This window comes from Indicator indicator, chromosome 9, assembly GCF_027791375.1.
Source record: "Indicator indicator isolate 239-I01 chromosome 9, UM_Iind_1.1, whole genome shotgun sequence".
Taxonomy (NCBI): Eukaryota; Metazoa; Chordata; class Aves; order Piciformes; family Indicatoridae; genus Indicator; species Indicator indicator.
In genome coordinates this window covers 833312-846504 of record NC_072018.1, presented here as the reverse complement: position 1 = coordinate 846504, position 13193 = coordinate 833312, and the positions used below count along the sequence as shown (strand labels likewise).

The 13193-nt window shown below is 45.0% G+C and overlaps 1 protein-coding gene across 1 annotated transcript in view; it reads right to left on the bottom strand.

Moving 5' to 3' along the window:
• Window positions 1-13193, bottom strand: part of EHBP1 (EH domain binding protein 1) — a 273205-nt gene that overhangs the window by 33523 nt on the left and 226489 nt on the right. The window contains exons 17-19 of the mRNA XM_054383732.1: window positions 10826-10964; window positions 10568-10674; window positions 7704-7827 (exon numbers count right to left, since the gene is read on the bottom strand). Coding sequence (XP_054239707.1) covers window positions 7704-7827; window positions 10568-10674; window positions 10826-10964 — 370 coding nt within the window. The remainder of the gene's footprint in view (window positions 1-7703; window positions 7828-10567; window positions 10675-10825; window positions 10965-13193) is intronic.

Sequence of the window (13193 nt, the reverse complement as noted above, 5' to 3'; positions counted from 1 at the left end):
TTCAATCTGTTCCAAGAGACTAAATCATCCATTCAAAACATCTTCTTCTACTGGTATTTTTTTTTTTTTAGCTCAATCCTGTTCCCTTTTCCGTTGATAAATTCCAATGTTTCCCTTTTACCAAACCTCAGTCCCTTCTATCTTCAAAGCCATGCAAAACGCTCACTAATTAATACATGTGCCTTGCCTTTCACATGTGGCAACAAAGCCTCTGCTGCTGCTTCGATTGGTAAGAGTTAATTTGCAGTGACACAACATATGTGTTTACAGTGTCCTCAATGTTTGTGCCTTGCTTCACAGTGTAATTAGTCCTATTGAGGAGGAAGCTTACGCACTGGAGACGGAGGGGTGAAGCGGCGGCTGGGAGATGGCGATGCTGCCCTGTCTTCAGCACCTGCCGTGTTGGAATTGGGTATGAGCTGGGCAAAAAAGCCAACCCCACGCCCCAAACCCTCAAGAAAAACGTGCAGAAGACTCTCAGGCTACAGCAAATGCCATTAAAAAGGCAGAGCTCATCAACAGACACCCCACAGGACTACTTGCACCTGGGAGAACCACCAAGGTGTAGCAGATCCTCCAGGGGTGGTAAATCTCAGCAGATTTTAACTCCCCTTCTTTGGATCTTCTCATTCAGACTATCTGCATCCAGGGGAACCACCAAGGTGTAGCAGATCCTCCAGGGGTGGTAAATCTCAGCAGATTTTAACTCCCCTTCTTTGGATCTTCTCATTCAGACTATCTGCATCCAGGGGAACCACCAAGGTGTAGCAGATCCTACAGGGGTGGTAAATCTCAGCAAACTTTAACTCCCCCTTTTTGGATCTTCTCATTCAGACTATCTGCATCCAGGGGAACCACCAAGGTGTATCAAATGCTACAGCGATGATAAATCTCAGCAGATTTTAATTGCCCTTTTCTTGGATTTTCTCATTCAGACTATCAGCACCCTGGAGAACCACCAAGGTGTATCAGATCCTCCAGGGGTGGTAAATCGCAGCAGATTTTAACTCCCCTTTTTAGCATCCTCTCATTCAGACTATCTGCACCCAGGGGAACCACCAAGGTGTATCAAATGCTACAGCAGTGGTTAATCTCAGCAGACTTTAATTGCCCTTTTTGGATCTTCTCATTCAGACTATCAGCACCCTGGAGAACCACCAAGGTGTATCAGATCCTAGAGGGGTGGTAAATCTCAGCAGACTTTAACTCCCTTTCTTTGGATCTTCTTATTTAGAGGTCCAGAGGCTTCCTGGCAGGGTCAGCACAGGTTGACTGCAGGATCCCAACCGTTTGATTTTCACCTTAGAGCAGCATCGCAAACAAGTTCAGTGCTGCCGTGAGAGTTCAACCGGGTAAAGCAGCAGCAGGGAAATCACCATCAAGGTGAATGATGGGCCAGTGGAAAATGGAAACGAGTTAAAAAAAAGAACAGCCCACCACCTTTACTGTTTAAGATGCACCCCGAAAGCAGCAAACAGAAGATAGCTGTCAGCACTGGGAGCTTATCTGCCCGCGTGAGATTCTGCGATACCGCCTTCAGCTGAACCTGGCTAATGAGAGAAAACAAACTCAACAGAAATAACCCCACGAGGACACTTTAAAACAATGGCTTAACCCACCTGCATTATTTCCCCTGCAATTAAACTCCACAATTACGAGGGAGCAGGAAAAACACCCAGCCGGTGATAGGATTGCTTATCTGGCTCTCCAGTGAATCCAATTTCCAGCCACCCTTGCCACACGCCCCGCGTTAACTCTTCGCGCCGTGGGTACTCACGACTCCAAAATATAAAATTAGTTGCTTTTGAAGGACACTGAGCTCCCTCTGGTGAAGGCATAACAAGTTTATTAAGTAAGCACCACCTCTGGAAGTATAATCCCCTCTGGCTTCTTCCACGGAGTTTATTGGTTCAGTTTTCCTAACCATGAGCATCATTAGGGCAATGCAGTAATTAAGAGTTGTTAGAAAGTGAATTCTCCAACTGCAGATTAGAAAATTAAACTATTTCCTGATTACATATTAATGGAGCACAACAATAGCAGTTGCCATAAGCTTGGAAGGCAACCAAGGGATAAATCTGTGTACTTAATTACCATAAACAATGGCTGCATAGAAATGAAGTTTTATGCACATTCCCTTCTGTAATATGTCTGATATCAGTACACACTTGACAATTCTTGTTCAATTATCTCTATTATTTAATGCGCTGTGAACGGCTCTGTGTAAATAAAATTAACCACCCCAATTACTTTGAATTCATCTAGGGACAACGTAATGAAAAAAAAAAAGGGAAAAAAAAGTGCAGAATTCTGCATGCCTATTAATATAAAACATTACAGAAGCTTTCAGCAGGTTGTTTCGGGTTTTGGGTTTTTTTTTATCCCTCCTCGTCTGTATTTATTTTGTCTGTGTTTATTTTAGCGCCAGCTGCTAATTCAATTACGTCTACCAGCAGCGGTCAGTCGGCAGCAGTAGCAGAGGGCTGGGTTGCTTTTATTTCATTAAGCCTCATAAGGGTGCCACAAACGTGCTCATATCCACTTGGTGAGGGTACAGGAGGTACCCTCGGGTGCGTGACACAAGCATGGACATTTTGGGAGCTTGCAGCTGATCAGGATAAAAACAACTCAAAACCCCCTTCCTACCCTCTGGTCAGACAACAAAATATCCAACAGCTGCAGTTTATAGAGATAGATTTTTTTTCTCTCCCCTCCCCCAACCCAATAGTTTATTTTTGCAAATAGTGAAGAAAGTGTGGGCAAAAAAAATTTAGATTTAGAGATCTGCAAACGAGGTTTCTTTGTTTTGTTTTGTTTTGGTCTAATTGCATTATGTGATAATGCTGCATTTTAATTGGCATTTGGCTATCAAGATGATAGACACTTGAAAACACAAGGACAGAAGACTCTCCCCTGGAGAAAAGACACTGTCAGCAGCAGAGACAAAACTATTTTATCCATAACAGGTTAGGCACAACATGGCTAAGCACAATCCTGAAGGAGGGCAAGGTAATCCCAGCCCTGTCATCGTTTAATGTCAGGCCATTGGAATGGGGGGAGAAGGGAAATCAATGCTATTAGGTTATATGATTTTTATCCTCCGCCATACAACTCCTTCCTCCTCCTCTGCACCACATTTGCTCTGCACACTTCTGCTATGTTACACCAGGACGAGGTGAGATCACCTTTGCATTTTCAAAGCCAAGACCCAGGAGTGGGGTTATGCCACCAGTGGCATAAACTACTGGATATTGATACCAGTCTGACTGTTCCCATTCAAATGGGAAGCACCAATCCCATAATTTTAATAACTTTTAATTTTTTTTTTCCACACATCTTGCTCTCTACAGCTCCCTGAGAGGAGGCTGCAGTGAGGTGGTGGTTGGTCACCTCTCCCTAGTATCAGGTGATAAGAAATGGCCTGAAATTGTGCCAGGGCCAAGCATTAGGTTGAAGATGAGGAAAAATTTCTTTGCTGCAAGAGTGGTCGGGGATTGGCACAGGCTGCCCATGGAAGTGGTGGAGTCCCCATCCCTGGAGGTGTTCAAGAAACTTGTGGCCATGGCACTTGGGGCCATGGTTTAGTGGCCTTGGTGGTGTTGGGTGGATGGTTGGACTGGATGAGCTTGGAGGGGTTTTAAACTGGAACAATTCCATGATTCTATGCTTAAGTGTCTCCACTCAAATCATGAGCAGCTGGTGCTGGGAATACAAAGCTTCAGCCAGTTCCAAACTCTGCCTGGCTGACAACTTTTGAAGACCCCAGCTCCCCTTTGGCCAAGAGCCAGGAGCTTGGCTTCCCCAGCCAAAAAGCTGTCCTGTAGGGCCAGAAAATGGTACCACACCTGCAGATAAGGGCTTGGACTGTCCTCCTACAGCCCTGTTTCCACTAGATGCCCTTTTCCTAAGGGAGGGCAGAAGACGCAAGGGCAGCACTGGAAGGGATCCCTCTGAAACCAAGGTTGCATCCAAGGGATTAGACTAGAGAGCACCATATTGGGGACTCTTGTTGAGATCTGATCTACCTTTACAAATATCTGAGGGGTGGGTGTCAAGGTGAAGGTGATAGGACAAGGCACACAGGTACAAGCTGGACCATGGGAGATTCCACCTCAACACAAGGAGAAACTTCTTTGGTGTGAGGCTGCTGGAGCCCTGGAGCAGGCTGCCCAGAGAGGTTGTGGAGTCTCCTTCTCTGGAGACTTTCCAAACCCACCTGGATGTGTTTCTCTGTGACCTTCTCTAAAGTGATCCTACTTTGGCAGAGGGTTTGGACTCAGTGATCTCCAGAGTTCCCTTCCAACCCCTACCATTCTTTGATTCTATGACTCCTCTTCTCCTGGTCCATGTCAGAAAGGGAGGGAGGCATGGAGAACCTCCAAGACCCACTCCTTGCAGCTACCCACAGCCACTGTTGCCCTAGTAAAGCCAAGGTGGCATTTTCAAATGTTTCTTTGCAATTTTAAGTGCTAGAAATAGTAAGTGGAGTGTCTAATGAAGTGAGCCAGTGGTTTGAGGTGGAATCTAAGCAAGACCATGTACTGCCCCTACATTTAGCTGCTTCCCTTTCAGTCAAAGCTATGAATCTGTCAGCCTGCATTGTCCAGGGGTTAGTTTCCATGTCTCTTTGGTCTTACCACCAGCCTGTTTTCATAGAATCATTAAGGTTGGAAAAGACCTCTGAGATCATCAAGTCAACTGCCAACCCAACACCACCATGCACTCTCAACCATGTCTCAAAGTGCCATGTCTACACATTTTTTAAACACATCCAGGGATGGAGACTCCACCACCTCCCTGGGCAGCCTGTGCCAGGCTTTGAGAACCTTTTCAGTCAAGAAGTTTCTTCTAAGCTCCAACCTAAACCTGCCCTGGTGCAACTTGAGGCCACTTCCTCTCCTCCTATCACTTGCTCTTAGGGAGAAGAGATCAGCCACACCTCGCTCCAACCTCCTTTCAGGCAGTTGTAGAGATGTGTTGATACATGGGAGCAGGACAGAAAGTCTTTCCCTGTGAAATGAATACAGTCAGAGTCAGATGTCAACCACCTCCAATCCTGCCTCCAGTTCTGCTGTCCCCAGCAGAAGAAGGACACAGAGCTGCTGGAGTGAGGGCAAGAGGAGGCCACAGAGATGCTCCAAGGGCTGGAGCAGCTCTGCTGTGAGGCCAGGCTGAGGGAGCTGGGGGTGTGCAGCCTGGAGAGGAGAAGGCTCCAGGGGGACCTCAGAGCTGCCTTGCAATAGCTGAAGGGATCCTGCAGGAAGGCTGCAGAGGGACTTTTGCTGAAGGTGTCTGGAGACAGGCCAAGGGGGAATGGTTTGAAGCTGAGGCAGAGCAGGGTTAGACTGGAGCTAAGGGAGAAGTTCTTCAGTGTGAGGGTGGTGAGACTCTGGCACAGGCTGCCCAGGGAGGTTGTGGATGCCTCCTTCCTGGGGATGATCATCCCCTGGATGAGGCCTTGAGCATCTGGGTCTAGTTAGGAGGCAATCCTGTGTTGGAGTAGATGATCTCTGGTGTCCCTTCCAACCTAAGCCACTCTAGGGTTCTATCATTCTAGGTTGGAGCATCCTTGCTTTCAAGGTTACGAGAGTTTCCTGCATGTAAGCACCTCCACTTTTCACATGTTTTCCTACTAAATCCTGTTTTTAAGCTGGGAAGATGAATAGGATTTATGTTATCAAGGGCCTGCCAAATGGTTTCTTCTCAGTTCAATCCTGAGTGCTCAGGGAACACTCCAGAAGAGAAAAGTAACTTTTTTTTTGGTGATGGCTGAACCACTTGTTCCTCACACCCAGGAAACCAAGAGAGGGGCGCTCATTAGCATTCTTGCTACAACCCTCCTAGCTACACTGGATAAGCCTCTCTGGAGTCTCCATTTTCTGCAGGATCATTCAAGGCAACACCATCTCATCGTGAGCATGAGACACAAAGGGCAGAGAGCAACTTCTGCCATACTGCAAAACGCAAGAAATTAAACCAAAATCACATAAGGAGACCAAAGAAATCCCTTTTGAAACCACAGGAATCAGACAGTCTGGTGGCTATTGGAGTTTTAAACATCCCCAGGTGCCCTGCTGGTGACTCTGTGTGTTTCTAGAGGTGGTGGTCTGAGTTTGGAGCAGACCTGTGCAGCGCTGCCCTGGCTCTCCCGCTTCACACCCCCACCCCCAGCAGAGAGGAGCGTGCACGCCTCTGCTCCAGCTCGAGGACTAAAGGCCACGTTATGCATCTGAAAAAAGTACTTCAGAAGACTGCAACAGGCAAAAATCCTACTCAACAAGCATTCACCCAGGCTGCAAAGAGAGGTGCTGAGCTCCATGCCTTTGTAAAACCATTTTAAAAAGTTAAAGCACCCAAGAAGAGGAGAAAGCAAATGCATTTAAAACCCCAGCCAAGCACCTGGGTGCACGCAGCAAAGCTCACTTCAGATAGAATCACAGAGTTGTCAGGGTTGGAAGGGACCTTAAGGCTCAGCCAGTTCCAACCCCTCTGCCATGGGCAGGGACACCTCACACTGCTCACAGCCACATCCAGCCTGGCTGCAAAAACCTCCAGGGATGAGGCTTCCACCACCTCCCTGGGCAACCTCTGCCAGGCTCTCACCACCCTCATGGGGAACAACTTCTTCCTAACATCCAATCTGAATCTCCCCACTTCTAGTTTTGTTCCATTCCTCCTCAATGTTAACTAAAGTTGTTCCTTTCTTCTGTTCCTCTGTATTTCACCTTATTCTATTCATCTGCATTTCCAAACCTGGCACCAGCTTTACATTTGCTTTCAAAATCTGTTAGCTGAGTTAAAGCCAGACTTCAACTTTCTAACATCAGATCCACATAGAGCTTTGAGAGACAATTTAGCCACAAAGTCATTTGGACCAATGAACTTACTTTTTTGTTTGTTTGTTTGTTTCCCCAAGGGCCCAAGAAGAACAGGGATTTTTGTTTGTTTGCTTGTTTTGGCCCAATAATGTAATTTATTTTTGAACTACCACAGCACCATTTGCGCTTACAGCTTTCCACTTTTCCCTTCGCAGTAGTCCAAACCATCACACTTCAAACACCACCATCAACAAAAAACCCACAATCTTACCCCCTACTCTTTAATCCTTTCAACCACTCCTGCAACACCAAGTATGACAGACTTTGAAACCCTACTCTCCTGAAGATAGACAGATAAATAAGTAAATAAATAAATAAACAATATATATAAAAAAATAATTGTGGCGCATCAGTAACCAGATAGCATTCTCAAATTTCAGTGATCTAGTCAATGGAGCCTTCCCCCACGTAGCGTGCTCTGTTTCATGCAGTACATGGCTTTAGCTGGCCAAATCTTTTTTTTTTTTTCCCACTGAATCAGTAGAACAGTGAAGATCTCACTTTTTTTTCCCCCTCCCCTTCCCTTTTTTTTTTTTTTTTAAGCAGTGGCATATCAATGAGGCACAGATGTGTATTCCAACTCTGCATGGATGAGCACACTGTTCAATAGTGCTGGCTCACACGGTATCAGGGCAAGTTATCACTTCCCATGAAGGCACTCTTATCACCAGGGCCCAGAGAGGTGGCTGCAAATCGCAGCCTTTTTATTTTCAAGGCAGTTTTGCTGAACATTCAGGCTTCAAAGATTCACACTTCCAAAACTCTATAAGAGTTTGTGAACGCTCAATTTGCCAAAACTGTTTACAGTGTAATTGGGCACCGTACCTGTGTCCATGAGATAGCGAAGGCGCTTCTCCACCAGCGCGGCACGGGTGTCAATTTGCTTTTGCTCATTCTCTAGTGCTGCCAATTCTCCTACAACATACTGACTGGTGTCTTTGAACCCTTTCTGTTAAAGAGAACAAACAAGAAGAAGAAGAAGAAGAAGAAGAAAAAAAAAAACACATCACTTGTAAGTTGCATTTTTCCTTTCCACAAACACTTAGTAAGGCACTTACCTAAACAACCAAATAGCAGCGCGCAGGCTACCAAAACCCTAACGCTTACATTTCCTCAGCTTTATAATTTTGCCAAATGCCCTGGTTTGTTTGCCTTTTTTTTTTTCTGTAGGGAACATTTGCTTTTGCAGTGTTTTTTGTTGTTTTGTTTTGTTGTGTTTTCCCTCCTCCCTCCCCCCCACTACCTGGCTGGCTTTTCTGTATTTCCTCTGATTTCTTTCCCAGCGCACAAAAGCTGCCGTTAACAAAGCAGAATGAAAGGCAAAGGCAATCCAAACGGAGCACTTCTTTAACGTGCCATTTACTCCCGTTTTAAGATGCTGACTTTAGGGGCTAGAAGAACCAGCACGAGAATCTCTAATGACAGTTAAAAAAGTGAGCTTTGTGAGATGAAAACCTAAACCCAAAAGAAGCTCCCTGGGCTTCTCTGCCTGCAGGCAATCGCCCTGCTTCACGGTGATCCGTGAAAATGCTGCCAGTTATTCTAACTGTGATTCTTATCCTGAGGAGTGGTGACAAATGGCACCAGTCAGAGGCTCATGTGGACGGGGACTAACTCACACTGTCCTGTCTCAGTGCTGTCTGACACCTGGCTGGGAGGTGGCCCCGGGATGCCCAGCTTGGTAAGCCATAGTGAACCTTATCAACGAAGCTGTGGCAACACTAACAAGTCGAATTTTCCTCTGGTTCTCTCTAATTTCTCAGCATTGCTCTGCAGGTGTCCACCCAAATCTCCCAAACACTTCCCAAGTGGTTTGGCTGCCTCGCCAGAAGCCCAAACCCAGCCATTTAGTACCTCCCATTTATTCTCATGGGGCTCAAGGACTTTGTGCCCAGTCATTGTTTTGGCTGTATCGAGTTACTACAGGCTGTGCATCATGCTGAAATGTCATTCTTGAAGCATCTTTTTGCATAAGGTAGGAGAAAAATATTACCCTATCCACTTCCTCCTATGCCTGCCCCATAGCCTTGAAGAATGGTTTAAACTGGGGGAGGGGAGGGAAACAGCCAAACTGGCAAAACAATTTCAGGTTTCATCTGCACTCTGTAAAGGCCACAACTGAAATCACTGTCCTTTGGGGACAGGCTTTTTAAAATCATAGAATAGAATCAGAGAATGCCTAAGGTTGGAAAAGACCTCTAAGATCAGCAAGTCCAACTGTTATGAGGCTCATCTGCCTGCTAGAGGTTAACTTGTTGCTGAGTAAGGGTCTCAGAAACTTTCAGTGCATGTTTTCAGTTGTTTCTCTGCGGAATGTGCCTGAAATCATCAATTCAGCTTCAGAGGCAGGCAACAGGTACACTGATGCCATCAGCATCTTATTTCAGATAAAGACATGCCCAAAGTGAAGGCTGATGGCGTGGCTGGGCTCCCACAATCAGTCAGGAGTGAAGAGCTTTGAATTTTGGGGGTATCTGAATTTCAGCACATGACGCCCACTGTTAGTTTGGTCCTTCTCTTCCTACGGAACAGCTCTAATGGAAACCCTTTTTTTCCCTCTCTCCTACAGCCAGAAAAACAACCACCACCAAACTCCCTGAAGAAAAAAAAAAATCAGAATCCTTGTGGGGAGCTGTGGTGATGAGCAATATACTGCCTTGCATCACCTCTAATGAATTGAAAGCAGTATGAAAACTTCCCTAATGTCAGCATGCATAATTGTTAACAATTGTTATTAGAAGATGAAAAGAAACGCTGTGTCAGGCTGAAATATCCCAAGAGTTCACGTGTAGCATCTGCATATATAATGTGAGCTCACTCTGCCAGCCCTTTCCAGCTCTGCTAAAGTACAACTGGGTCTAAAAATAACTCAGGGCTCCTACAAAAGTTGGAGGGTTTGGTGTAGCTCTGACTCCGGCCATTCAGCGCTTCGGCAAGGGTGCCGAGACAAATCGTGGAGGGCAACCAACGGCCACCATCAAGGGCTGTGTTGTGTTTCCAGACACACAACCCCATACCCCCCTGCACCCTCCCCCCCCCAAAAAAAAAATCATGTTTAAAACTTGTTCTTCCTGCTCCTGTCCTGCAGCTGTCCATCAAAACCAGCTTTCTCCCTGCGGTCTATCAAATATTTCCCTCACAAATCAATTTTACACATGATCAGCCCATACTCCTACTGAGCTGAACCTCCCCGTTAATTAAGTGAAGAAATTACCATATATATTATATTAATGCAAACATCATTCAGCTAGTAATTCACGGCTGATCTGGATAATGGAAAGGTTGAACACCCATTAACCCAAGCCAACAAAATGGGTTGGCTGAGAAATTCTAGCAGGTCTCATGTGACTCTTCCCTCTAACTGCAGCTCTGCGGTATCTGCTATTGTAATAATTAAAATCCTCCCGGTAGATCAATACTGGAATCTCTTTATGGGAAGTGCCCTGATGGAAATGTCTCAAGGAAGCTGGGGCTGTGGAACTCTGAAAAATTCATTTTTTTTTATCTGACAATTATCACCACACTGCAGACTAATTCAACAGTGCACCCCTCTCACTCTGCTTTGAATGCGCTGGAGATTGACATCTAAAAAAAAACCCTAACATCTCATTTTAACAAATAAAGGCACTATTTCCACATACAGTTTGGAATTATCAGCAATCATGAAACCAGACAAAAAATTAATATACATTAAGCACTTCATCTTCTGATGGCTTCCTCTGAGTCTCAGTTATCGCAGCCTTCTCCTCATTTCCTCTCTTTGTATCTTCCTGGATTGATCTCTGCCTTTTCATCTCTTGAAAAAAGGGGAAAGACATGTAAAATTATTATAAAGCTTGATATTTATGGATTGAAACGTGGGCTTACATTATCGGGTTTTCATATATTTATTGTTAAATAGTATTCAATCACAAGATGGGAAAACAGGGTTTCTATTTTTCTCCTACCTGGTCTGCTCTCCACGTACTGACTGAAGGACTGGAGCTGGGTTTTCCTGACGGCAGAGTCCTTGCCGAACACAACGGGGCTGCGAAACCGGTCCGCTGCTTTTTGTAATCGCTCAGCACGCTGCTCCTCGGCTCCATTCTGCCCGGAGTTGGGGAGAGAGGAAAACAAACAATGCACCCACACCAGACACACACCACTTTCCTTTGTTTACAAACGGGGAGGGGGCGTGGGGGGGAAGGCACGAATCGCAAAGGTAGGTTTGGGCGAGGGGACAGAGACACGGCTTTTGCAAAGAGGCTTTCACAAACTCGGGCTGCGGGTTATATAGGATTGAAAGTAGCAGCTGTTGGGGGGAGGGGGGGAAGGAGTAGAGTGATTAACTTTTCCTGGGTTCTTTGTTGTTGTTGTTGTTGTCGTTGGACTTTAATGCCTGGTGGTAACCACTGGCTTCTTTTCGCTACGTGGGCACCATCCTGCAGGACTTAACTGCCAGACCTAGCAATTGTGACCAGCAGCATTTGCCAGCGATGCCTATTTTAAATGGGGGGGAGGGTGTGTGTGTGTGTGTTAAGAAAGAAAGAAAGAAAGAAATACTAAAGAAAGAAAGAATTAAATAACTAAAAAAGAACTCAGCCCTTTGGAAGTTGGCTTGGCCAGGCGCCGCGCGTGCGGCTGCCAAGGAGCTGCGTCTCTTCGCCCTGAACACGATCGGTATCGTTTGAAAAGCGTGTTGCCTTTAGCCTCTCTGCCTGCCCAGGAAGGAAATCTGTCGTTTTCTGTAGTCCCCCAGACTTGTATGACAAGAAGAACTAGTTTCTAATTTTATGCCCATTGAGATAAACCACTAATGCTGGATTGAAGGCTAAAAGGTAGGATTAGAATCCTACCCCACCGAACTGCATTTCATCAGCTCTAACTTTCCAAAGCCAGATTTGTAAGTAAGCCCTTTCCAGCTAAGGAAACTACAATTATCTTTTCCAGGGCTTCCTATGTTAATACTGGTAACAAATTCAAATGATTCTATCAAGACCAAATATCCCAGAAGACTGAACCACCGCGGTGTGTGGAAGCTGCAGATACCGGGAGGTGCTGTGTACCAAACAAATATTTCATTTTATACCTAATCTTTTATTATTTTTATTAAGTGTTTTGAAAGTAAATAGGGAAAGGCTAAGATGCATGACTAATAGCTAAGCCTGCTGAATGCTGAAACTGGTTATCAAAAGCTACCAAGACTTTGCCCTTCCTCTGCATTGAGACAATCGGTAATGAGGGAGTTCTCCAATGGCCCATTCTCTAGCCTCAAGGAGGCCGGGGATACACAATCCCCCAGGGAAGGTAACAGTTTATCCTTTTCCACAAACACAGAATGCCTCATTTAGAAACGTGTAAACTGCATTTTATTAAAAAACAAATCCACCCCGGTGCCAAGAGCTCCATGAGAACAGATGGACACCATATATTCCTTAGAACGCCGCTTTCCAACTCTTCCTTGGGCAGACCCTGTGTGGAGAGAAGCTGTGAAGTTGCCCCTTTCTGGGTGGGGGAGGGGATGGGGGGGAGAGGGAAGGTGCCAGAAAAAAAGAAATCAAGACCCCCTTTAAAAAAAAACAACTTTCCCTAAGAAAAATCAAGTCCTCTTTAGAAAATATCAACTCCCTTTAAGAAAAAAAAAATCGAGTCCCCTTAAAAAATATCAACTCCTCTTAAGAAAAAATCAAGTGCCTAAAAAATTATCAAGTCCCCCTATGAAAAAAAATCAGGTCCCCTGAAAAAATATCAAGTCCCCCTAAGGAAAAAAATCAGGAGCTCTGAAAAAATAAGTACCCCTAAGGAAAAAAATCAGGTGCCCTGAAAAAATATCAAGTCCCCCTAAGAAAAAAATCAGGTGACCTGAGAAAATATCAAGTCCCTCTAAGAAAAAAACTCATGTCCCCTGAAAAAATATCAAGTGTCCCTAAGAAAAAAATCAGGTGACCTGAAAAAATATCAAGTCCCCCTAAGAAAAATCAACTCCCCTTAAAAAATAACAGCTCCCCTTAAAGAAAATCAACCTCCCTTCAAGGAAATCAGCTCCCCTTAAGAAAAATCAGGTCCCCTTAAAAAAAGTTCAACTCCCCTTAAAATGTCAAGTCCCCTTATGAAAAAATCAACTCTCCTTAACAAAAATTCAACTCCCCTTAAAAAAAAAACCTCCCATAAAAAAAAAATCAACTCCTCTTCAGAAAAATCAGCTCTCCTTAAACCAAAATAATCAACTCCTTCACAGATGTTTTCTTCTAACTAGGAAAAAAAAAACCAACACTATTTTTGTCAGGTTAGGTGATCCCAAATTACTCTGGGAGCTGGCCTGTGCATTATTTGTCA